Source organism: Labrus mixtus, chromosome 15 (assembly GCF_963584025.1).
Source record: "Labrus mixtus chromosome 15, fLabMix1.1, whole genome shotgun sequence".
NCBI classification, from domain to species: domain Eukaryota; kingdom Metazoa; phylum Chordata; class Actinopteri; order Labriformes; family Labridae; genus Labrus; species Labrus mixtus.
In genome coordinates, this window is record NC_083626.1 from 26,804,295 (window position 1) to 26,831,314 (window position 27,020).

At 39.1% G+C, this 27,020-nt stretch overlaps 3 protein-coding genes and 1 long non-coding RNA gene across 6 annotated transcripts in view; 2 read left to right on the forward strand and 2 right to left on the reverse strand.

Moving 5' to 3' along the window:
• Window positions 1–683: 683 nt before the first annotated feature.
• Window positions 684–1,747, reverse strand: LOC132989607 (uncharacterized). Its single transcript, XR_009675926.1, has 2 exons — window positions 1,531–1,747; window positions 684–971 (listed from the first exon to the last, which is right to left on the reverse strand). It is a non-coding gene; the product is annotated as an uncharacterized LOC132989607 (long non-coding RNA).
• Window positions 1,748–9,714: 7,967 nt separating this feature from the next.
• On the forward strand, window positions 9,715–13,931 carry hsd17b10 (hydroxysteroid (17-beta) dehydrogenase 10). Its single transcript, XM_061058213.1, has 6 exons — window positions 9,715–9,862; window positions 10,750–10,914; window positions 12,239–12,403; window positions 12,489–12,617; window positions 12,715–12,823; window positions 13,393–13,931. The coding sequence occupies exons 1-6, from the start codon at window positions 9,839–9,841 to the stop codon at window positions 13,581–13,583; spliced, it is 783 nt and encodes a 260-aa protein (XP_060914196.1). The 5' UTR covers window positions 9,715–9,838; the 3' UTR covers window positions 13,584–13,931.
• A 152-nt stretch (window positions 13,932–14,083) lies between these two features.
• On the reverse strand, window positions 14,084–18,520 carry LOC132990130 (uncharacterized). The gene is made up of 6 exons (XM_061058214.1): window positions 18,342–18,520; window positions 18,061–18,075; window positions 17,781–17,801; window positions 16,298–16,312; window positions 16,018–16,038; window positions 14,084–14,815 (listed from the first exon to the last, which is right to left on the reverse strand). The coding sequence occupies exons 1-6, from the start codon at window positions 18,463–18,465 to the stop codon at window positions 14,400–14,402; spliced, it is 612 nt and encodes a 203-aa protein (XP_060914197.1). The 5' UTR covers window positions 18,466–18,520; the 3' UTR covers window positions 14,084–14,399.
• Window positions 18,521–26,875: 8,355 nt separating this feature from the next.
• LOC132990138 (uncharacterized) overlaps window positions 26,876–27,020 on the forward strand; it is a 28,118-nt gene continuing 27,973 nt past the window's right edge. For 2 of the 3 annotated variants that reach the window (XR_009675964.1, XM_061058233.1), the window contains exon 1: window positions 26,876–26,962. The gene's annotated coding sequence lies outside the window, so the exon portion shown is untranslated. The remainder of the gene's footprint in view (window positions 26,963–27,020) is intronic. The other variant, XR_009675965.1, reaches the window with a different exon arrangement.

The window sequence follows — 27,020 nt, forward strand, 5'->3', positions numbered from 1 at the left end:
CTATCCAACATCTCAAATAAAGGCATAAAAAGCCCAAAAATAAACCTTAGAGAGAGAGTTTGGAGTAACTACAGCCTCCCTACATGGGGGCGTGCTCTCTATCCACTAGGCTACCAGCGCCCCGAGCCGTTAGTTTTAAAGGAGCAGAGATTGTTAAACTTATTATTGTGTAGCACACGTTTACTTTAAAATGTAGGCTACATTTTAACATAAACATGAAAATATCATCAGAGTCACAATTATACACATTTCTATAAATATATATTCTGTGACCTGGGTTATAACTGCATAACAACAAAAGATTAAAAAACTATTTAAAAAATGAAATAACAAAAATACATCTTCAACTCTGTACTGAAACTTCTCAAATATCACAAATTCTCTAAAAACAGTAAATAACTTTTTCTACTACAGATAAATGTGAAAGTTATTCTGTGTGTTTGTCGCAACAACATTCAAATTAACTTCAACGTGTCGACTAATCTGATCATTTACAGACAAACTGTTAGTTTAAATTAAGAATGTTTAGAGTTCATAATGAAGAAAAGATGTAGCTCTAAACTAAATGTTTCATTTCAACTTATTGAGATATTTCAAAGATGTGAAGAAGTCCATTAAGAGTAAAAACTCACCATCTTTAACTCTGAGCTCAAACGTCTTAGTTGAATCTGGAGGCAAGTATCTATCCAACCAACATGTGTACGATCCAGAGTCAGACTTTCTCAAATTTGTGATGCTCACATAAAAAACTGTAGACAATAGTTCATTTTTTCTTAATTCAATGCTGTATCTGCCACACTGAGCACTGACATCTGTGGTGTTGCAAAGAATGTCTTCATCTTCACAGTCCTTTCTACAGAAAACCTTCCTGCTTCCAGAAGATGTAAAGCTGCATCCAACTGAGATGTTTCCTCCTTCAGTTCCTTCACGGACACCGATATCTTCATAAAAAGGGAATCCATCCGTCAGTTCTGTGGAAAAGAGATAAATAATCATGAGCTATATTCTGTGTTTTTTTTTCAGATCTTGCCGTCTGATTTGTTTCACATTCACATAAACAAACAAAACAATTACAGACATCCTACATCTCTATTTACTTCCCTACATTCATTCTCTAAAATTTGCATTTTGCATTTGCATGACTGAAATGTCATTAAACTTTTTACAAGTTGGTGTCTGCTGAATTCTAAAATACATCCAACTTATACATTCAGCATGCAGAAAAGGTGAATTATGAGTGAATACTTGAACAACTTCACTTAAAATGGGAAACTGTGACATCTAGGTTTATTAGTTGTATCTTAGTTTTATCTGGTAAAGTCAGATTCAAAGTACTCTGTTCAGTTTCCTCAATTCTATTTCAACACTGAACGTCTAGTTTAACCACAGAAACCAACATGTTTGAAAGAGTCCACCCACCACAGACTGTTCACATCCGCTGATAACTTTTCCTACTGCAAGTAATAAAAACTATGAAGAAGACAAATGGATCAGTGAAAAGAGAGGAGTGTAGGAATAGAGAGTACTCACTGAGGAAGATGAAGCAGATCAAAGTCTGATGGACTCTCATGTTCAACGCTGTTATGGGTTGTGTTGTCTGTGTGTGTCTCCCCTCCCTCTCTGAGTTCCTGGACAGGTTGGTGCTCCGCCCATCTCTGAGGGAGACTGATGGAGAAGTGGAATCACCTGTGTACGCATGCCGCCGATGAATAAAAGGCACTGGCTGCAGGGGGAAGAGGGAGGCATATTCGTGTGCTGGGACGCAGGCTGCTGGAGTGCCAGAGCGTCTCCGTTTCAGTTTCTCTAAATTTGTGTACCCTTTGTGGGTGCACCTAAAGCTGGTCATTGCTTGTGTGTTTCCTGTACAATTAAATACAGCGACTATTATTTTTTTTGAAACCGAACTCTGGTCTCCGTCTTGATTCCGGGTAAATATAAATTTGTTGTTCCCCGCATCCCCTAGAACTACGGGGAACGTAACAAACGCTCTGATGGTTTCAGATGCTCTTGTTCCGTCTTCACTGGACAACGAACTTGTTCTCTCTTCTCTAAATGATGGAGTCCCTCCTCCAAACACAAAACACACCCCTCCCCTCTTCATACGCCCCACTACAGAGACTGTAACCTGCAGCTTCCAATGCCTGTCCCTGAAGAGGCTTTCAATATGAAACACACAACATGCATGATACATCTAAACACCCCCTCCCCTCCCACTAACACAACCCCTACACATGACTACATGGCTGGTTACTTTTCAGGAATTCTTTCATTGACATTCAGTGACATGTGTCCAAAACAACAGGAGTTTTAACATTGTGCACTACAAGATCCTCTTATTACACAAAGCATAAACACATGATCTTACTGAATACAACAAAACATTCAGCTGAGGGTCTTCCTCATCAAAAGATCAAAGTTTGTGGTTTAAAGGCAGAATGTGCAAACATTTTACACATAAATATAGCAGAAAGTATATCCTGTGTAAATGTGTCTCTGAGTCCTGACTGTCTACGATGAGTGAGAAGCTCGAGTCCCGCTGTCTGTGTTGTTGTCTGAGCCGTGTTTACATGGACGGGACGGCCGGCTCCTCCCCTTGTGAGTAAAAGTTGTTTGTGTGAGGGACTAGAGAGAAGAAGAAGAACATAATGTACTCTCTGCTTATTTGAATGTCACCTAAACGTTTTAAGATCACGGTCATTCAGTGTAAATTCACATGCAATGTGAAGCTACGAGCTAACCAAAGAGCGCTAACATTAGCATGCTAACACAACAATGCAGCTCGAGACGAGGACAATTTTGTCCGCCACTTGCACTTAACTATGGAGCGTTTTAATTTGATAACTCCTTTGTGTAAACGTGAGGGGAGAGGGGTTGGAGGTGTGTCTCTGGAGGAGAGCGGAGGCTTCAGTATGGAGGAGGTGTTGCAAAACAGCAGTTTGTTTTGGTTTCATGCTGGTGCTCAAGGGCGACATCTACTGGATGAAAAGGGTGCACAATCTTCCTTTAAGTGAAGTCACATGTTAGGCAGAATCGTCCCTTTGCATAGAGTAATATTTAAATATACAGTACTCTTCAATTGTTTTCACTGATGCTCCAACATGTAAGTAGTTTCTCAGCTTCACAGCTTGAAGAGGTGGAGATCATTTATGTTGTGGAATATAAGTATATACTTCATACTGCAGTCCATGTTAGTTCACAGAAATAATAAAAACCCATCTCAGGGTCCTGGAGTCTTATCATTCAGAGAGAGAAATCACTTCATTTTGCCTGCAGACTTTTTTATTTATTTACCAGTAACATTAAAACTGATAACTATCTGCACAAATAGAGGTGATGGGAAATGCAATAAGTTTGAATAAACAGTAAAACTGGTCGTCCCTCCATCATTAACAATAAACCAAACATGAATATTTAACCCTCCATTTCAGAAACGTGTTTGTCACCTGCTGAACACTTTACTGCACATTACTGTAATTTGTTTGAGCAAAGTTCTCAATGAAAATCCTTGATGACAAAGTCTCTGTTAACACAAAATTAGCCGCTCAATAACTTAACTGTAACGTATAACTTGTGCCTTCAGAAAAATAAACATTTAACAAAATAATTTATGCTAAATATCTTGTAAAAATAAGAAATAAGAAAAGCTCAACTTAAATAACCAATATGTAACTCTGACACCTGGTGTTCAAAATGGGTACTGCAGTCCATCTTACATATTGGACCTTTACTGTTTCCATAGCAATAGTAGCTCTGACTTGAAGCTATTTTTTTATGCCGCTCTGTTAAGGAAAACATTTAAAATAATTCCTTGAAGCAAGATAAACAGCCATAACTTAGGAAAACAAAATCATAGCACAAATAACAGAATACCCTACCCAATAAACCCTTAATGTACTCTTTGTGAAGATCAAGTGGAGACTATCACACATTTATTTAGTTTTTCTACTATATCCAGACATTGTTGGAAGAGTTTTTATAATTGTATTATTTCTAAAGTATGTAATACGTTTTCTATTAAATTTGAAAATGTTTTTTTTTGAGAGAGGCAATGAACATACATTTTAATTAATAAGATTTAATCAATCTTATTCTGCTTTTTTGTGTGTGCAAATTTCCCACTCATAGTTGAAAATGTTTACACGCATCGCCTTTTTTCCTGTTTTAAATAAAGAAATTGAAATGTATAATTCTACACTTTCACAAAGCCCAAACAGAAAAACAATTCAATCTCATATTGCCTGTCAATTTTATAATGTGTTTAATTTATGTCTGTAATATATTTAACATAATGCTTTGGCATCACGCCATTTTGTACTTTTGCTCTATCCTATTTTTATTATTCTGTGTCCATGTTGTGTTTTATAACAATATCCTGTATTGCTATTTGTATCAATAAAGTAAAACATTTTTATAAATGAATAATATTTCCAGAGTTACCTAGTTGTTGTTCCGACCAGAGGCGTTGCTTGTCAACAGGAAAGGCCCCCAACTGCTGACAAACTTTAAACCAAAGCATTGCCTCAAAATGTGCAAATTTGCAACGACAGTAGGAAACCTACCGAATCGGGCCCCATCTGACAGCACTCACTCTCAATGCCCTGCTAAGCATTGCAGCATTATTCCTGTGAAAAAACTAAATTTGTCAATGAAGGAAAACGAAGAGGAGTTATCCTTCTAGGATTGAAAAAAAAAAGGAACATAATAATAAACGCCGGTCATAGGGGCCCCCAATGAGTTTTGGCATAGGGCCCCAACAGACCCTAGAATCACCCCTGGTTCCGACTTGAGGAACCGCTCATGCGCATTTTCCACCTATGAAATATGTTTTTATTATTATTTTATTTTTTATTTATTATTATTTATTTATTATTAAATAAATATATTTAAATATTTAAAATATTATTTTTATTTTATTTATTTATTCATTCTTTTTATTTATTATTAAATAAATATATTAAAATATTAAAATATTATTATTATTATTATTTTTATTCATTACGTTTTTAATATTATTTCCCGTTTTTCCTAAGTGTCCGACAGCACCTGAACGCATCACCTAAACAGCGACTTCGTCTGTCTGTTACGCCGGTGACGTAGGGAGGCCTCCTCCGTGGGGGGGGGGGGGGGGGGGTCGGTCACGTGATTTTTGGCGTGGTGAAGCGAAGCATCGAAACCACTCACTGCGATACTTTTGCTTCTGTAAGGTCGACGGCGTGAAGTGGAACGAGCAGTCCCGCATCGGGCGCACCAATTCTACCGTCACGGACCCGGATGAGGAGCCGGGCGGCGGCGGGGGTCGTGAGGGGGACATGCGGGACGGAGAGGTCGGAGAACCGCCAATTCCAGCTAGCTGTCAGCTAGCTTGTGGACACAGATGGCTGGCTAGCTCGCTAGCTGACTTCCAAGGCAGGTTGTTGGTGTTTTATCTAGAAGCTCGATGTTATTCTTATTATCATGTTTCCGTTCTGCCTGTTAGAAAACATCTGTGACGTCGACTGAAGCGTTTCCGTGTGAACCTGGCGGCTAATGGGTGCTAGCTTGACAGGCTGTTAGCTTGTTAGCCTCACCTGGTGCAGCTACAAGCAGAACATAAAACCTTTAAAATCTGTGTGTGTGTGTGTGTGTGTGTGTGTGTGTGTGTGTGTGTGTGTGTGTGTGTGTGTGTGTGTGTGTGTGTGTGTGTGAGTGAGAGAGATCACTGTGTGTGTGTGTGTGTGTGTGTGTGTGTGAGAGAGAGATCACTGTGTGTGTGTGTGTGTGTGTGTGTGTGTGTGTGTGTGTGTGAGAGAGAGAGAGAGGGATCTGGATCACTGTGTGTGTGTGTGTGTGTGTGTGTGTGTGTGTGTGTGTGTGTGTGTGTGTGTGAGAGATCACTGTGTGTGTGTGTGTGTGAGATCAGTGTGTGTGTGTGTGTGTGTGTTTGATGGGTAAAGGTTGCTGCCTTTTATTGTAGTTTTATTTTGACACTGGAAACCCTCAAGGACAAGAAACCAGTGAAGAGGGCTTTATCACCTTTTCTAATTCCTCTACCTGAAGATCAAATTAATTATTATTATTAATCCTGAGTATTATGTTGTACTTTATAATTTCTATTTATTTACAGAGGGTTTTAATCAACTCTACTTTCAAATTAACATTTTAGTGTTTGATTTACGGATTTTAGTATTTATATTTTATGTTTTCGTGATTATTTGATATATATCGTAAAACATTTTAATTTTTGGGCCATTTTATTTTAGCCTTCAATTGTTCAGGACAGCTGAAGAGAGATACAGCAAAGGGCTGGAGCTGGGTTTCGAACCCAGTAGTGTATATATATAGTATAATATACTATGAACAATATAGTGTAATATAATGAAATGTTATATAATATAGAATGTACAGTATATATGTATATATATATATATATATATATTGATGCTAAATAATAATAATAATACAATGTTAGTAATGATAATAATGAAGCAGGTCACGTGGGTAGTGTTTTTATAGATTTATTCTTTCAATCATAACATTATTTTAATTTTATTTTACGTTCTTATTTTTATGTTTTTATTTTGTGTCTCTTGTTTTTTTTAATCATCCATCTTTATTTCGTTAAATTCTCATTGCTTAGTCTCTAAATAACTTTTACAGACGCCCTTTTGTCGAGCACGTCCCTGCTCCTTTGTGAACTCTAATTGAATTTGTCTGAAAAGGGGTTTATCAATAAAGTTTGATTGATTGAAATGTGGCTCTTGTAGCGAGGTGAAATCCTCCGGATCTAAAAGAAAAGAAAAAGATCAAAGAAAGATACCGGCCGACATATCGAATTATTTATCTTCCTAATATCGGTCACATATAAAGTCCCATATCGGTCGGGTCCTAATGGATCATCATCTTAATAATAATAATCATCAGACTCCAAATGTAATGTTTCTTTATATAATGTTGAAAAAAGGAGCAACGCTAACAAGACTCGCCATGTCGTTCTGTAAATACCAAACTAAGACATTTCTTTCTTTGTCTCCATCCTGCTTTCCTGTCTTCATTTAAAGATACAAATGACAGAAAAAAAAAGACAGGCTGTATTGGTCACAGAGCTGAGTCATCCACAAACGACACCTCCCTGGTCGATAGAAACATGGCAACAAAACGAGCAGGATAACAGGGTCACGGCTGAGTGTTGTGGAGTAGTATTTAACATGGAGGAAAAGATGAGCGCTGATTGGGACCGCAGAGAAGAAGACTGGGCGCTGTGGGATGAGGTAGTAGTTTGTATAGTTTTAGGATCACACCAGATCTGGGAGATAACTATACAGCCTACTGTCTTTCTCACGGCAACCGAACCATCACCTACATGCATGACGGAGACCGCCAGCCTATCCACAGCGTGTGTTCGGTTGCCACGGAGACTGAAGCCCCTGTTGCTGTTAGTGACCAACGGTGGTCCTGAAAATGCATGGTGAGCATTGGCTTCACTTCCCTGGTTATAATCGACGTCTGTGTCCCCCTCTAGCCATTGGAGGAGAAGCCGCTGCTGCAAGCTTGAAAGAGTTTGCACGTCATCATGCTCGTTAACAATTCAGGGAGGAAACTAATCCAGGTCGCTGTTATTTTTCTCTCCAGATGTTTTTTTTTTTTTAGCTGTGCTGTGGTGAGGTAGTAAGTTGTGTTGTTGTGGGGTGTGGGATATTACAACCCCTGTTTTTGGAGATACAACTATACAACTTACTGCCTTCCACATTATGGCAGAATATCGCACCACGTCCACCGTCCAGCTGTGAGTGTCCTGTCCGATTTGTTTTAAGAATATGTGTTGTATTAACTTCTTCAAAGACATGAATGCATGATGAGTTTTTACTAAGTCCTTTATTTAAACTTAAAGGGCGTATCAAATGGCGGGAAATACTTCAGTTTATTGATAATCTGTTCAAATTAACAGCAGAAATTGTTGCTGCTCTCTCTTCTGTGATTTTTGTGTGTCTAACAGTAATTCAAATAAAAGCACTGGTGTGTTAACAGCGTAATCGTTTATGTTTATGAAATGACAGATAATTGCTGAAGTTTTCAGCTGAAACTCACATCCTAAAAATGAATACATTTACGGGATAGAAAACAGAAATAAGTGTTGAAGATGGATCACAAGAAAGCAGGTGAATCTGGCTTATTTAATTTGTCTTTATGTCCACTCTACTTTTTTGTTTCCCTTTATCTATCCAATGTAATTTGGTTGTGCATTAAATCCTGATTATATATATTTACTGTGACATTTTGTAGACTGATAGATCAGAAAATTTGATTTTTTTTAACCCTGTATGTTGCATCCACTTAAAAATAAAGGAGAAATCTAAACACAATTGTGTTTATGTGCTTTGTTTTATGCCGAGTTGAAACATTTATGGAGAGAAAATCAGACAAAGGCCTTCAACATGAAGACTGTCACAGGGTTGTTAATTGTCTAAATTATTTATAGTTATTAAAAATGAGATTGTGCCTCATAAACTGCACAAATCAAATCAGCAGCATCGTGTCTCTGTTCTGACTGAAGCAGCATCAGTTCGCCTGAGCTGACCTTGGTGAGCTGCAGGAACGCTGTGATTGGACAGCATCCCTCATACCCCCTCGCCTCCAGGAGGGGGGCGTTCCCTGGAACGTTCACCGATTGGGCGATTCAGAAGGAAGTAGACGGAGCCGCGACGCTCTTCCGCATCGTACGCTGCATTCTGTGGTAGCGGACAAATCGGAAAAAAGAGTTTCCGAGTTGTAAAATGTTCATGAACACCTGCTGAAGTCGAGACAACAACTCGGGACATCGGGAAAGAAATAGGTGCCCGATATAACGTCGTTTCAGTCCTCACTAAATATATTTAGTTAATGTACAGATGCGTTTTTATTAATTCATGCATTTCACATCAACTTTTTGCTCAAATGTAACTTGTAACATTCCTCACGTCTTCTTCGTAACATCCACGCTGTTTGTTGCTGTTGTTACAGCATTCAGACTTTCCAAACTGAAAGCAGGTGAACACACTGAAGGCTGAGGAACGACTCCCTAAATCGGAAATCTGGACCATCCGAGGAGTACCTGAATGCAGCATTAGTACCCACGTTGTTACCATAGAGCGTTAATAAGTGAAGACCTCTCACACTGTCGGAAATTCCGATGCCACTTTTCAGTCTGGTAGAATAACAACATTTTAAAAACATTTACAAAAACCTTAACGTAGTTTAAAGGGAATATTTAAAAAAAACGAGACAGGAAATGATCGATTTATGTAGTTATTCATTTTATAAATCTCAAAAGCAATTATTGGGCCAGGTTGCTCCAACACTACAGTACATTAAAGAGAAACAGAAGGAGCATCACATACAAGGCACTTACAAATGACATAAAACGTTTATTGTGTTATAAATTATGTTTTAAGCAACATGTCCCTTTTATTTGATGATTTATATGCATACCTCATTAAGCAACCCAAATGTTGCCCAACACTATCGAATACACCCCATTTTATTTTAATTTACAATACAATACAATTGTAAATGTGTAAATGTTTTTTGTAAATAGCTTATCAAAAAGACACAGGCTGATTTACTTATCAGAAATTGTTTTAAATGTGGAAACGTATATTTGAATACTTTACTTTTACTGTTCTTACACTTTCATAATAATATTTCTACATGTGTTCCTCCATTGTCCAGGGGGAGGCAGTAATGCACAGTGAAAAATGACAGACGCTGTGAAAGAAATTAACGAAGAAGAAGAAGGAGGAAATCCGAAAAGACGTCGAGTGACTCGTCCTTTTTCAAATATACGACCTTCGGCGTGACGTCACGGTCTTCTGTCCGAACGAACATGGCGAACATTAGATGCGTCAAGGTGAGCAAAGAAAAATCTAAATACCGTGTCGGCGCTGCGCATCTTTTCTTTGAACATTTTCTCCTTGGCAATGTGACGCGCGAGACTCCTAAGAAGCGTGTCTCGTGACGTTTGCGAGTTGTTACCCTCGTGCATGTGTACGCTGCTTTTGTAGTTCAAGAAGTTTCATTGTGTGAAGCTAACATGTTGAGAGGCACACAGCGCCCTCTCTGCGGTGTGTTTGTTCACCTCTGCTCTACCATTACTCTGACATTGGACACCTGAGGCCCTGCAGTGTTAATATTTAATTGGTTTAGTCCATTCAAAATCACATAACTAATGTGGTTAGTCCCTTTACTTTTAGTGTTACCCGGCTGTGCAAATACTTCTGGCTTAAAGCATTCTGATACACAGCTATATTCATTATTAAAAATCAATAGAGGAAAATAAAAGCTCCTTTGTTGTGCTCCTAATAAGCTTGATTTTTGATCCGCTTACTGTGAACAACGGGACCCTTCTGTTACCTATGCTGCCTTCACGTACTCCTCGGAAATATCGAGTTTGCCGTATTTGCGAGCACATGAAGGGGCCCACCAAAGTTATCATAGTATAGGATAATTTCCTGGTTTCAATTATCAAAAATTGCCAGCCGATGAGGCCTCTGTATATGAGGCGCCTCCTCTTCAACTGAACTATATTTGAACCCCCACATTTGGCATTTCGCTTAATAAATTGCTATAATAGTTGTAGCAGATTGATTTTTTAATTACAGCTTTTAAGACATTAGCAAGTTGGGTCAGAGAATATTTCTCTCGAGTTTTGTTGCGTCTGCATTTTTATCACTCATTTAATCAATTTCTGTCCGTCTTTTTCTCTCCTGTCCCCCCCCACCTCCTTCTGTGGGGTAGGGTATGGTAGGCCTGGTGACGGGCGGTTCGTCGGGCCTGGGTCGTGCCACTGTTGAACGTCTGGTGCAGAACGGAGCGTCGGCTGTGATCCTGGACCTGCCCTCCTCTGATGGGGCGGCTCTGGCTGAGAAACTGGGGGAGCGCTGTGCCTTCGCTCCTGCAGACGTGAGTCACTTGACACAAGCGTCATCGCCCTCCCGCTCGTAGTAAATGTTCCTGAAAATATCACCTGCTGCATTCACTTATCGGCTCTACTCCACTTTTTGCAACAAAAAAAAAGAAGAAACGAGGGGGGCTCGCTGAAATAAATCCGGATAAAGTCGAGGGATGGAAAATTCTGCGCTCTGCATTCACACATGATGCATCTCACCTTTTCAGGCGTTCGATTAGTAGGTGGCATCCATCACGTCATCCAACACTATCACTGCTGAATTTAGCACGTCATGATGACTAGGGGTGTGAACGGTTACAAAAAATTGTGAGCGGTTACACAACGTCATTTTCTTCGTGTACACGGTTAACCGTTTAAAAAATTTTTATTAAAAAAAAAAAAAAAAAAAAGTGGACCGCAATCGCGCTATACAACCAATGGAGGGTGCGGCCGCTTTTCAGAAAGATTCCTCTCCTGACCCTCGGGACTGCGCAATCCCCTCTACCCGGACGAAACGGAATAGGGTGGAAGGGCAGGGCGACATGGAAAGCCAGAACCCGCACAGGCACGTCCAAACAATCTCCCGGAACCAGAGTCGGTCCCCAGGAGTGCGGCTCCTCCACGCCGCACTTCACAAGTCAAAAGTGAAACTTACTTGTTACGTGACGTAATGCCCGGTGGTCAGTTATCCAACATTTATCACGTGCATTTGTGAGCGCAGTAACGTTGTCAAAGTGGAACATTTGTAGCTTTATTCATAGCTAAATAAATAGTATGTGTTATTTTTGATCAGAGATGATTGAATGCGTGTCTCTAAAACATTTTAAAATAATAAAAAATAAAACAAACGGTTCTCGTTGTAACCGGTTATGATTTACTAACCGGTTACACGTGTACACCCCTAATGATGATCCATTAAGTTCTTCATGTGACCTTCAATCAGTATTCAATACTAAACTTTCTCTGGTTCTCTGCCTGCATGCAAAACACACAAAAGTGTATCCTTTATTTATACACATATTCTTGGTCCTATCGATCTAACATCTTAGCTGTTTATGTGATGTCTGTAGAAAACCTGCCGTCACTGCCATGTACAGAAGAAGATACATCCTGCTGAGTTCAGACAGCTTTACTCGTTTACGTTTCTCTTAAATGCTTTAGCTCAAAAGGGAAAACTCCACATCAAATGTGTCCTGTCAGGTGTGACAGTTATATCACCTCCTCCTGCCTGAGCGCTAATTGCATTTTAGCACAAGAAAGAAGGAGGATGGAGGCCAGCGAGAGCAGGGACACAAGAATCAAGTCAACTTCCTAAGTGTCCTGTTGTCGTTTCCCCAGGTGACATCAGAGGCAGACGTGCAGTCGGCGGTGTCCCTGGCCAGAGAGAAGTTTGGAAAGCTGGACCTCGCGGTGAACTGTGCCGGCATCGCTGTCGCCTTTAAAACCTACAACTTCAAGAAGGACTTACCTCACAGCCTGGAGGACTTCCAGCGCGTTATCAATGTAAGACAGACACACGGATGCAGAGACGTGCAGCATGAAGGGACGCCCCCGGATGTGTGACTCTCTGTGTGCTCCCTACCTTCAGGTGAACATCGCAGGAACCTTCAACGTGATCCGCCTGGCGGTGGGGGAGATGGGAAAGAACGAGCCTGACGCGGACGGACACAGGGGCTGCATCATCAACACGGCCAGCGTGGCAGCTTTTGACGGACAGGTCATAAAATAAAAAAAACACACACGCACACAAACATCAAAAGAAATGTGTTTTCATGCTGCTCGTCAACTATTCTTTTTCTTTGTTTGCTCTCCAGGTCGGCCAGGCGGCGTATTCAGCTTCTAAAGGCGGCATCGTTGGAATGACTCTCCCCATCGCTCGAGATCTGGCACCCATGGGCATCAGGGTCGTCACCATAGCACCTGGTTAGTCTACGAGCTGAAAGTCCAGATCTTTACAGGAGGATTGTCTCTGGCCCCTAAGAGGTGTAAAGTCCTCCGTTAAATACAGTTGTCATGGTTTCGTTTTGAAAGGCGGGATAGCTCGGAGGATGAGGAGGGGCGGAGGGTTTCACCGGCTGTTTGGCGTCTGGAGTGTGTTCTCTGCGTGATCGATCACGTCTCTTAGAAATGTGTGATGACTTTGAGTTAAACTCCTGCTTTTGTTTTTCCATCAGCTGAGATCGTTTCATCCGTCCATCTTTAATAGAGTGCTGTTTAAATGTCTTGTGCTGTAATTGACAATCTCACCACTTGGTGTCACTGTTGTTATTTAACACTAGCTGCAGATGAAGGGTGAAGGCTTTTAGTTCATGATGCTTTGTCATTCTTTACAGCTTCCTCACTGTGGATAAACAGGAGCTAATTTTCAGGCTTTTCAATGATCGGTCACAGGAAGTTAAAACGGCACATCTGGAACAAAACTGTCCTCGGCTCGAGCTGTGATCACCTGTGGCCTGCTCTGTGTTTAAATGACTGTCTCTTTCTCCCTCCAGGTCTGTTCTCCACCCCACTCCTGGCCGGTCTTCCAGAGAAGGTCCGCTCCTTTCTCGCCCGACAGGTGCCCTTCCCCTCGCGCCTGGGAGACCCCGCTGAGTTTGCTCACCTGGTGACGTCACTGGCTGAAAACCCCATGATTAACGGAGAGGTCATCAGACTGGACGGAGCCATTCGCATGCAGCCCTGAGACAGACTGTGTGTGTGTTGTGTGTTGTGTGTTGTGTGTGGGTGTGTGTGTGTGCGCGTGTGCGCCACAGTAACAAAAAGTGTTGATCATAAACTGAATCAATCACAAGAACACTTTTGTGTGTGTGTGTGGCTGGTTGTTGAGTTTAAGTTGTCTAAGGCTGTTTACAGTAAATAAACACTGTAATAGATCAACAAACATTTTATAAAGTTTGTGTAAGAATGTGACTGAGATTGTGTACAAATGAGACTGTATATCATTCAGAGCATTGCAGGACTGTTTGCACTCCACTTTGGTTGTTTTGTAACTAAACCTGATTATAATAAACCTCAGATGGGTTTCATGATCTACTTTACCAGGTTGTTCTTGATTTATTTCTTTGAAAGTTGAACCACAGCCACCACATGGCAGAAAGAGATAAACTATGACAGAGAGAAAACTTAAAAAAGAACACCAAGATATAAGATTTAAGATATCAAAAGAAGGATCTGAATGCAACAAAGGTTTAAATGTATTTAATAACTGAGATACAGTTGTATTAAGAATGAATCTTTGAATACATGACTCATATTTTTTTGTTGAAACAAAAGGAAAGATCACAAAAAGCTGTATTTGTCACAAAGTCAACTTTTTTCAAAATCCATTTCAAACACAGAACCAAACAGAGGAAACCTGTTTTACGAAAGTAGGAGGATACATAATCAAGAAAAGAAATCTCAGCTCATTACATTTGGAAGAAAATCATCTTGAATAGATTCAACAGATTTACTTGTAAGACAAATGGAACAATCACAGTGAGCTGTGTTTGGCTCAAAGCTACCATTTTGAAAAATCAATTTCAAACCCAGAACCAAACAGAGAAAAGCCTGTTTTACGCCCAACGGAGAAGCCAGTTCCCAAGAACTTTGCTTCTACACCCGACTTTCCTATTCCAATTCCAGTGTCTGCTGACAGGCCGACTGTAGCTGTGGCAGCACCAGCAGAGGTTGAGACACTGGCCACTTCTGCTTTATAACTGAGTCTGACATTATCCTTGGACACTTCGGATCCAATTCCTAAATTGGGCCCTCTTATCTCTGTATCGCCGTCTTTTATCTGGAACAATCCTGCACCAGTGTATACTCCTCTCACATCGCCATTTTCATTTTTCACATCGCCTTGAGCTTCGTAGGGACCAGTTGCATAATCTTCAGGAAGTCTGTATGTGCCAACCTTTAGATCCTTTTTCACAACTGTATGGATTATAAACAAAAAGACACAACATGTGATCTGACGTAAAAAATAGAATAGTCTGTGAGTGGAGGGGATTTTAAGAATAGGCTATAGTTTTTTAAGATGTATTCTTCTCGCTGCTCCTTCCGTACATGGAATGGGATGAATTGTGAATCGTTTTTCTTTTTTTCTGTTGTGTGTTTTAACATGTACCGAACAAATAAAAAAAAGGAAAATGAAAAAAAAAGGAACTAGTTTTAATATCTGAGGAAAATATGTTGCACCAAATTGTAATGTGAAGGACATTTTAACAAGTAGCTTAATGCCTCATCAGTTTCAATAATTATCACTCCCAAAAATATGTTTTATTTAGACCTATCACTATTTTAGAGTAATCATGAGAACGACATCAAACATATCATCTAAAAATAATTTTTAGGAAACCGTTTAAAATCCTACCAATGGGCCTTACTTATGATTGATTACCCTGTTTGAAGTATTTGACAATTTAAAGGACTCGGACGCTGCTGTGCTGAACAAAGAGGAACTGAGAAGTAAAGAAACACAAAGTGTTTCGTCCTCAGAAGACCACAAGATGGTGTCAAACCCTATGGTCAAATTTCGCTTCAGACCACAGACTGTAAGAAAAGACAGTACACCCTGACGGTGTTGATACTGTGGATACAACTGGCTGTTATCTCAGGTCCAGTTCACTTTATAATCTTTCTCACGCTGCGGTCGACAGTAAGTATGATTTATTTGTTTCTGAAAATCTTAATGTTGATTTCGGGTCAATGGTATTTCTGTTTAGCCAGATTTTCGTGTTGTGTATCAAACTTTAACTTTGTAGTTACTTTTTGTTAACTGTAGTTAGTTATTGTTGACTTTAAAAGCTGTGAGCATACCGTTAGCTTTCTGCATTTTATCCACGCCGAGCGGTTAGAAATATCTCTTGTTGCTAGGTGACAGAGAGCCGTTCTATTTACTGGAGTGCTGGACAACGTTTCCATTACATTAGAACCGAGCGGTATGATAGTGATGTGTCCAGGTATTAGTCTGACCTTCAGGCGCTAACAGGTAAACGTATTAGTCTCATATATTTTTATAAGCACTTATAAGAAATTAATACTGTATCATGCTTTTCGAGAGGTCAACAAACATGAATTTATCAACTCGACACACATTGTGAAAGAAAAGATGAAAGTTGATTTAGGATACTTACTCTCATGGTGAAGCCAATGGTCTGCAAGAAAGAAAAGGTACGCTTTATTATTTGCTCATTTAGGGAAAGTATTTATTCTTTTAAAGCCCATAAAATGCACAATTACTCCATTCATTGTTAAAACAATACAATTATAAATGTGACATTTTAATTTTATTATACACAAGTAAACATAAACTTCACACAGCTGTAAGTTTCACCTCATAGGTCACTGAAGTTAGAGAATAACTTTTTGTAGATTTTTAATGTATGAGTATGAACTTGTGTGATGTTTACTTACGTGACATCTTCGGATCTAAAGAAGTCAGAAATAAAAATAGGGGGTATGAGATTAAGTAGAACTCAAGTTGAATAATAGTCTTGCAATGGTTATTGTGTCAAACTGATAGAGAAGTATCAGATAATATCATATAATGTAGGCACATCACATAGCCTAGGTGCAGGGCGATAGAGAGAGAAGACGACATGCCCACACACTTGCTCTAATGCCACATCCATGTCCAGAGGTCTTCAGGTGATCATTTTTTGAAAAATGGGGAGGGCAAAGCCCAAATATATAGATTTGCACTATGATGACAGGAGAGGTCAAACATACAAAACGTAGCACTGTGAAACACATCCATAACAATCATCTTTCATCAAGATCATCAACAACCATCAACATCAAAGACAAATCCCAAAACCATACAGCATCCATACATTCAAGATTTAGAGGATAGAAGCAGACCAGCAGAAATCACATCTGTTTCATTTTTAGTTTAAGGTGTTTTTATTTATTATTATTTTAAAGATATTTATACAGATGTGTATTAACATAGTAAATAATGTAGCCTATTTAAAACAACATTTTAACAAGTAGCTTAATGCCTCATCAGTTTCAATAATTATCACTCCCAAAAATATGTTTTATTTAGACCTATCACTATTTTAGAGTAATCATGAGAACGACATCAAACGTATCATCTAAAAATAATTTTTAGGAAACCGTTTAAAATCCTACCAATGGGCCTTACTTATGATTGATTACCCTGTTTGAAGTATTTGACAATTTAAAGGACTCGGACGCTGCTGTGCTGAACAAAGAGGAACTGAGAAGTAAAGAAACACAAAGTGTTTCGTCCTCAGAAGACCACAAGATGGTGTCAAACCCTATGGTCAAATTTCCCTTCAGACCGCAGACTGTAAGAAAAGACAGTACACCCTGACGGTGTTGATACTGTGGATACAACTGGCTGTTATCTCAGGTCCAGTTCACTTTATAATCTTTCTCACGCTGCGGTCGACAGTAAGTATGATTTATTTGTTTCTGAAAATCTTAATGTTGATTTCGGGTCAATGGTATTTCTGTTTAGCTACATTTTCGTGTTGTGTATCAAACTTTAACTTTGTAGTTACTTTTTGTTAACTGTAGTTAGTTATTGTTGACTTTAAAAGCTGTGAGCATACCGTTAGCTTTCTGCATTTTATCCACGCCGAGCGGTTAGAAATATCTCTTGTTGCTAGGTGACAGAGAGCCGTTCTATTTACTGGAGTGCTGGACAACGTTTCCATTACATTAGAACCGAGCGGTATGATAGTGATGTGTCCAGGTATTAGTCTGACCTTCAGGCGCTAACAGGTAAACGTATTAGTCTCATATATTTTTATAAGCACTTATAAGAAATTAATACTGTATCATGCTTTTCGAGAGGTCAACAAACATGAATTTATCAACTCGACACACAATGTGAAAGAAAAGATGAAAGTTGATTTAGGATACTTACTCTCATAGTCACAGTCATAGTCTGCAAGAAAGAAAAGGTACACTTTATTATTTGCTCATTTAGGGAAAGTATGTATTCTTTTAAAGCCCATAAAATGCACAATTACTCCATTCATTGTTAAAACAATACAATTATAAATGTGACATTTTAATTTTATTATACACAAGTAAACATAAACTTCACACAGCTGTAAGTTTCACCTCATAGGTCACTGAAGTTAGAGAATAACGTTTTGTAGATTTTTAATGTATGAGTATGAACTTGAGTGATGTTTACTTACCTGACATCTTCAGATCTAAAGAAGTCAGAAATAAAAATAGGGGGTATGAGATTAAGTAGAACTCAAGTTGAATAATAGTCTTGCAATGGTTATTGTGTCAAACTAATAGAGAAGTATCAGATAATATCATATAATGTAGGCACATAAAATTAAAACATATTATATTAATCATTGGGATGTCAGAGAAATTCACAAGAATTTCTAATAGCACTGAAACACCCTGCACCTTTACCACACATCTTTACATTTCTGTTTAAAACCTCACATGCTGAATTTCATACCTGAATGTAGTTTCTTGATCCAGAGGAGATATCTTGCGCTGCTTGCTCTCAGCTCAACTGTTGGACTGCTTTCATTTATCGGTTTAAATAGAGAAGCAGTGACTAAAAACAAAAGTGAAAACATGTAACTAACATCAACATCAGCTCAGTTACAACGATCAACAGGAAGGGAGGTGTTTGTGGTAAATTCTAGTACCAGTACTCTAAATCATTCTACCTTTTACTTTCAGCTTTAAATCTGATCTCATTCTGTCCATTTATCTATTCTAGTTTTCTTTTTTAGTAATCGTTTATTCGTGTCCAAGATTTTCATGTGCTCACGCATTTTTAAAATGACCCTTTCAGAAGTTTGATTCTAGAAAAATGTAGTAAAAGTCAGTCTTCTTTTTGAGGAGCCCAGGGCCGTAACCAGGGTTTAGAAAACAGTTAGGTCCAGAATTTTTTCTCTTAATGTATCGTATTCAAGGCCTTTCGGGGCATGCAAAAGTAATGCCCAAATGATACCTTCAAATGCAACCCAAACTAAAAACCTGACTGGCACAAACTCACACACATTCTAGTCTTTTTGTCCTGTTTGTGTCTTACTTAATGAATTCATTCAGTGAATAGTTTTATAAACATGTGGACTGGACAGTTGTTTCTGCACTATTTCAGCCCTGCAAAAAAAATATTTTTACAAGTAGCCTAAAGCTCATATATAACTCATGACCTTATTTTGTTTATGCACTTTTAAGAATGGCAAACTGTGAAAATGTCTTATTTTTGTAGTTTCTCTAGGTTGTTGTTCTTATTTTAAGAGGGGTCAGGACAGTTTGATGACTATCACCTGCTGCTGGTGCTGGAGGTAGCTGCTGCTGCTGGTGGAGATAGCTGCTGCATGGTGTTTATCATTTGAGCATTTACAGAAATCCCCCCAGTTACAGGAAACAAAAAGTGAAAGCAAACCCCTTTTTTTTTTCTCTTGCTGCAGTGGTAGTAAAGTAGAGCTGGAGTTGTGTTAGAATCATTCTGGAGAAGCATACTGTATTTATAGGAATCAAAAACACACTTTAATAAGTCTTTAAAAACAGTTGTCATAATTATTATTTATCAGCTTTTTAGTTGGTTATCAGACCGTTAATTCAAACTGAAATTTGTTAACTTAGAGGCATAAGCCAATAAAAAAATACTCTACGTAGAATAACTTCAAGAAGTAAAGTTAAATTCAAATAAACATTAATTTCTAACAAAAGAAAGAATTCCTAGTAAAAAAAAAAGGCCTACCCTAGCAGGTAAACATTCTTAATCGTCAAGTTTATTTGAGGCACATTTGCTATAAATACATATATAAGAAGTTAAAATAATCAGTTCATGTTTACAGTATTTTAAATCATGTGGGGTGGGGTATACGTTAGTATACTTATATTCCACTACATAAACGATCTCCTCCTCTACAAGCTGTGAAACTGAGAAACTACTTACATGTTGGAGCATCAGTGAAAACAATTGAAGAGTACTGTATATTTAAATATTACTCTATGCAAAAGGTTAGGGTTAGGTAGTAAAAGTCAGTCTTCTTTTTGAGGAGTCCAGGGCCGTAGCCAGGGTTTCAGCCCTGCAAAAAAATTCTTTTTACAAGTAGCCTAAAGCTCATATATAACTCATGACCTTATTTTGTTTATGCACTTTTAAGAATGGCAAACTGTGAAAATGTAAACATGATCCACATGGTGATGAATTTTCTGTGACACATGGTATACAGAGATCTTATTTTTGTAGTTTCTCTGGGTTGTTGTTCTTGTTTTAAGAGGGGTCAGGACAGTTTGATGACTATCACCTGCTGCTGGTGCTGGAGGTAGCTGCTGCTGCTGGTGGAGATAGCTGCTGGTGGAGGTAGCAGCTGCTGGTGGAGGTAGCTGCTGCTGCTGGTGGTAGCTGCTGCTGGTGTCTGGGTGCTAGCAGGCCAGGTAGGTGGCTAGAGGCTGGATGTTAGTAGACCAGGCAGGTGGCTGGAGGCTGGATGCTAGCAGACCAGGCAGGTGGCTGGAGGCTGGAGGCTGGATGCTAGCAGGCCAGGCAGGTGGCTGGAGGCTGGATGCTAGCAGGCCAGGCAGGTGGCTGGAGGCTGGATGCTAGTAGGCCAGGCAGGTGGCTGGTGGCTGGGTGCTAGCAGGCCAGGCAGGTGGCTAGAGGCTGGATGCTAGCAGACCAGGCAGGTGGCTGGAGGCTGGATGCTAGTTGCTTGGTGGAGGCTAGCTGCTTCAGGGCTGGTAGAAGCTAGCTGCTGCTAGCACACACCACCAGGTAAGATTCCAGAATGGCTCAAGGCTTAGAACAGTCCAGACAGTTCAAACAGTCCAGTGCTAGGCCATGCGCTACCAGGTTGATTCCAGAAAACCTCCAGGCTTCAAACAGCCCATAAGCAGGACCAGGCCTCAGCAAACCCAAAGCAAATTAATATCAAAGTGTCCAAAAAATAAGCTCCAGAGATCTCAGAGTCAAAAAATAACGAAGCACTTGCAAAACATCCCAGATTCAAACCCAATTTTCATAAAATAGAAGACATATGACCTGGGTTGGCTGCCATCTTGGTATATAATCGTCAAGATTTGAAATCCTCAATATCAAACATGTTTGAAATAAATTGTGGCAGTTGCAATGCTCTCTGAGCAGATCAGGGAAGCTATGGTTGTTTGGATCTTAATACCACTCACTCTTATCTGGGCTGAACAGAGCATCCTCTAGTCGGACACCCCACACCCCCCTGATGGTCGGGAAGGGGGAATCGACTCGATTATCCTGTAGTCTGGAAATGTTAGTCAACCCTGCACCACCTTCATGTGCTTTTTTGAAAAAATAAATAATATCCAGGGAAGTGATCTATTTCCAATGAGTGCTAAATAATAAAATTAGTGTCACAAAAAGTGTCACAAACTGCAGTTCAACAAATGGCCACTAGAGGCCCCACAAGCATGTCGATTCTAACAGAGGCCCATGTTGGACCCTGGTTGTGTAATGTGCTGTCACCAAGCAAACAAAACTTTAGGATACAAAATGTAAAAAGATCTTGTTGATGTCATGAACAAAAACAAAAGCACACTGTAAAAAATGCACCAGATTTTAGTCACTAAATCATAATTTAAGTCAGAAAACTTTCCTCTGTCAGGGCTCTGAATAATATTAATAATTTAATCAAAAACATTCAGTTCTTTCAACTGTGACTTATCAAGGCGCCAGTGACTTAGTGGTTAGTTTGCACGCCCCATGTACAGAGGCTACAGTCCTCAAAGCGGGCGGCCCAGGTTCATACATGTCATCCCCCCCTCTCTCTGTCTCTCTCTCTCGCTGATTTCTGATTCTATCGACTGTCCTGTCTCTCTCAAAGGAAATCTTAAAAAGCTTTTTTTCCTTCCAGACCGTCGATGACTCGAATAAACTCAACTACTCTGAGGTGGATTTCTTTAAAGCTGCCTCTTGTAACAGCGCCCCCTCTGTTGGAGTAAAAGTCAAAAGATGATGTCATCTACTTCGTGCCCCGGGTAGAAGCTAGCTCAGAGAACACTTTGGCTCCTCTGTACTCTACCGTTACTTTAAATTAGCTTTAGCTTCAATGCTATCAGCGCAGCATTTATTCTCAGGTTACAGTTCAACAATTATCTGTTTTTCTTTTGGCAAGCTGTGATAGGTTAAGATTTTTATTAACAGAGCTGCATAAAAAAATAGCTTCAAGTCAGACCTACTATTGCTATGGAAACAGTAAAGGTCCAATGTAAGATGGACTGCAGTACCCATTTTGAACACCAGGTGTCAGAGTTACATATTGGTTATTTAAGTTGATCTTTTCTTAGTTTTTACAAGATATTTAGCATAAATTATTTTGTTAAATGTTTATTTTTCTGAAGGCACAAGTTATACATTACAGTTAAGTTATTGAGCGGCTAATTTTGGGTTAACAGAGACTTTGTCATCAAGGATTTTCATTGAGAACTTTGCTCAAATAAATTACAGTAATGTACAGTAAAGTGTTCAGCAGGTGACAAACACGTTTCTGAAATGGAGGGTTAAATATTCATGTTTGGTTTAATGTTAATGACGGAGGGACGACCAGTTTTACTGTATTTCTTCAAGCTTATTGCATTTCTCATTGCCTCTATTTGTGCAGATAGTTCAATTTTAATGTTACTGGTAAATAAATAAAAAAGTCTGCAGGCAAAATTAAGTGATTTCTCTCTCTGAATGATAAGACTCCAAGACCCTTTTTTTATTATTTCTGTGAACTAACATGGACTGCAGTACCCATTCTATCCACTAGGTGTCATAGTTATATATTGCTCCTTTAAAGAATGGTCATAAATAAATTTCAGTCAGCATGTTGACTAATGTTCAGTTTTTTCTGAGAAACAGGAACCAAGTCAGTTTCTGTAATTATACATTGACATCGTCTTTATTTAGCTTTTAATCACAAACTTTGGACGTATTGTTCAGGAAGTGTTTAAGCTGAATGTTTCAGTGTGAACACAGAGAGGATGGAAAAGGCGATGTTTCCTGTGTGAGCATTCACTTTTTATATAACTGCAGCATCTCAATCTTATTTTCAGGGACATAGATGTGAAACCTCCCCAGAATTTTTGTATCTTTTTTAGTTACAATGTGTTTAAAATGTCAGTTTTTTTTAAAACTGTAAATTATTTCTGTTTTAGCGACACATTCATTGTAAATCTTTAAAATGAATGTAAAGGTTTGTTGAAGAGTTGTTGCATCAAACAGGAGTAATCGATTGTTCTTAATGAATATGATGAAGATAAGGTTTCTCTATAAACTGCTTTTAAATCTGCAGAGCTGTTTATGTTTTGTCATGGCAGTTCAATAATGTATAGACCAGTTTTTTATTAGGGTTTGAATTTACTAAAGATTTCTAAAGAAAACAAATGAAGTTGAAAAGTACTTCTGAGAAGTCCAGATTTTACTTTATTTTCAGTAGTGTTGGGATCTCCATGTGTTGAAACAAAGGTCCGGCCTGAAGCCACAGAAGCCTGAGTACGAGTACTTAAATGACTCTTACTCCCAGCATGCCCTGCCCTGCAGAAACACTCCCAGCATGCTCTGCAACATCTAACACGTAGGTGTTAAGTGTAGGGTCGATAAAAGCAGCCGCCTCTCATTGTTCGATCTCTTCACGTGTGGTCTCCCTACACCAGAGGATACCTCTCTTCATAAGCTTCCAGCTTCAGGGGACACACGCATTGCAACCTGGCCTACTTCCAAGGCCTGTTTTAGTTGTTTTTGACGTAATCAGTAACTATCTGGTTCGAGCACAGAGAGATTCTTTCCTATTATTCTCGTCAATGTCGGTAAATGCAACTGGACAGGAGTGCTACAGACAGCCACTGTGACCTGAAGAAGAATACACCAAGGAAAATCTGCTCCTGCCACCAGAAAGAAAACAGAGCATTGCTCTTGTCTCAAATCTGACTCCTGCTGCCGTCTCTTTTCATCTGCCACGGAAACCTGCCTGAATCTGTTGATTCAACAGATTGAAGACAAACCGAACCTTGAAACAGTCATCAGAAAAGTGATTCCAAGTAAAGCTTTAGTCTGGGCACAGAATAGTTTAGGAAGGTTTATTCTATACCAATTGACAATTGTGCATTATTGTTGACTGAACGTCACATTCTGTGTATTATCTGCTGTAAACTGCTGCATTTGTTATTGTTGCTGAACCGCCATGTTCGCCTCTATGTGTTTTCATTCAATGCTATGGTAGTTTACTTTCAGTTAAATGCTTTCACAATCAGAAAGACCAGTGTACCTGCCGTTGAATCAAAGTCCGGCCACTGGCTTTCTGGTGTTTAACTTATAGTTACTGAACTCAGCTTAGAGAGCTCAAACTAAGCCACACGGCTTCATTTGTCTTTGTCCACCATTTTGTACCTACGAGACGTAGCTCCACATGGTGCTCTCATGGTTCCCTCTATCTTCCCCCCTCTCTCTCTCTCTCATCCACACACACACACACACACACACACACACACACACACACACACACACACACACACACACATCAGCACTCATGACCACACACACACACACACACACACACACACACACACACACACACACACACATGCCACGCTGTTTGTTTGATAATGTTTGTTTGCTTAGATTAGTTTGTAATAGTTATTTGTTTGATTAAGTTAATTGATTTTGGATTGATTTTGGTTTGTTTAAATAAATTCTGTTGTAGCAGTTGACTGTGATTACTGGTGTATTGGCATTGTGATATAAGCTGGGTGCGAGGGCTTTGTGTACGGATTTCACATCTTCAATTTATTAAATACAGTTATTAATTATTTTCATTTCATTTCATTTCAAACCTTTATTTATTATTTAAAAGACACTGAGGTTTCCCCTCATTTCCAATGCTGTCGAGATTACAAGCACGGTAAAACAAGCAAAAACATATCAAACACTCAGAATCTGTGACAAAAACCACTGAGATCATTTAAAACAGTTACAATTTGAAACAAAGTTGTTCGAAATCAAATTCCTAAACTCTGGAAGAGAGGGAAGAACTCCGATCTTTATTAATAATATTAGTAATTAAGTAACTAATTTAAGACTGATTTTAGTGATATTTTTGTTATTTTTCCCTGGTTTCAGGGTGGTGCCCCCGAGTTGATTAAACATAGTTTAATAACATTGTTGTTTATATTAATAAATAATTAAATATAATTACTAATAATATAACCAAATTTGACTAGATAAAACCCCAACAAATGGTGCCCCGTGTGAGGCCTTCAATAAAACCAGCTTTATTGCACTGTTAATGCACAGTTATCTGAACTTTTAATCCTAAAAGAGATTTTTCTTGAGGAAAAAATATATTTTCTTTTGAAGATTTACTTTCCTTGCTTGTTGTTTATTCAAAGCAGACAGCAAGCTGTGGCTTAGTTAGTGTTGTATGTTGTTGAACATAATGATGCAGCCAGGGCGACTTTCTAAATGAATTAGTTTGTTGCTTTAATCCAGAGTTTTATCCTGAAGAAATTCTTCTAAGGAAATTATTTGTTTTGAACATTGACTTCTCATTTCAAACAAAGCAGCAATCAAGTTGTGTTTTAGTTGTGTTGTTGTGTTTTGGTGAGTTGATTATTTTTTTTTTGTGTGTGCTCTTTGTTGTTTGAGACAACAATTTAGCCATTTTTCCAGTTGAGAGTGTAACCTCATAATTGTTGCATAGCCAGCTGTCTAAGAGGTGTGAGTATCAGTTGGGAAACTTAAATAAGATTTGCTCTTATGTTGATCTAGCTTTGTTTAGCTTAGCAGCTTTGGTAACAGTAATCCACTATGGTTCCATTTTATCACGTAAAATGTGTACCAAGACCCTAGGTGAGCCGGGATGACACAGCACTGCAAGAAACTGTTGCCGCGGTGAAGAATTCTCCAAACACAATGATATTTCTCAGATTTACTTATTTGATTTGTTCTATATATAATTAAACATGGAGCGTCAATGTCGAGAAAATAACCACCTTCTTGTTTTCATTCATGTTCCAGAGATGTTCAGGGGATGAGGGGAGAGTACATTCATCTAACATAATATTTATTAAGAAAACATTTACATTTCTAAAGTCACATGCTACAGATTTCCAGATTCGCTGCTCCTAAATAAAATGAAAGAATAAAAAGAAAAAACAATAATACCTGATAACCTGATGGGGAAAATGTCAGCCAGGCTTTACACAGTGAGATAACATTCACATTTCAATCAGTGTACGGCCTCTTAAACTCTGAAGCTGTGCGTCATATTCTTATTCCTGGAGCTGCTAAAGCTCCCTTTGCAATTTTCACTTCCCTGCAGCCTTGTTAGCACCCAACATACTAAAACATATACTAAGAAATGGGCCTCTGTGACAACTTCTCTATTCCACTAAATTGATTTCTCTGCGTTTGCTTCATACAGTAGACTGTAAATATGAATGGATGAAGCCTGAGTGTTGTCAGCCATCTGTTCCTGCAGGGGGCTCCGGAGGCTCAGCAGCAGCAGCTGCCATTCTGGAAATCCTGTCTCAGTCTAACTTTCAGTCAACCTAACGACAGGCTGAGAGCTGGAGCTGAGGTGGGTTTTAAGCCTCCTGACAAACCGTTACATCACGCCCACCTGTCAATCATGGCAAGCTACTTACCTAACTAGAGATAACGTATCTATTTGGTTGGTAGTTGGGAAGACGTTTGCTCACCTTCACCCTGGTCAGGACGCTGCAGTTGAAGCAACTTGTCGATTAAAGAAGGCCACGGCCAAAACTTGGTACCCTGATTTAAAAAAAGCTGTATTACAGAATACTTGAAAATAATGTTTTAGAGGGTAAGTGAATTGATAAATCTTAACTGAGGGAATAAATCAATCAAGAAGGATCACGTATTTATTTTACATGATCAAACATAAACCCTACTTAGAATTTACATATCATGGACTGGACCATAATGATAATGTAGGGGGGAGGAGACTGTGAGGAGGAACTCCGTTATTTATAAAAAGAGAGAAGTTGCCGTTCAGTAAGTGAAGAAGGAAGAGAAGCAGCGTTCAACTGTCTAAGACTCAAACATGAAGGTCTGTTACACTTTGATCATCTTCATCCTCAGTAAGTACTGTCTGCTATACGTCTCATTTATCTTTCTGAATTTTTATATGAATCAATT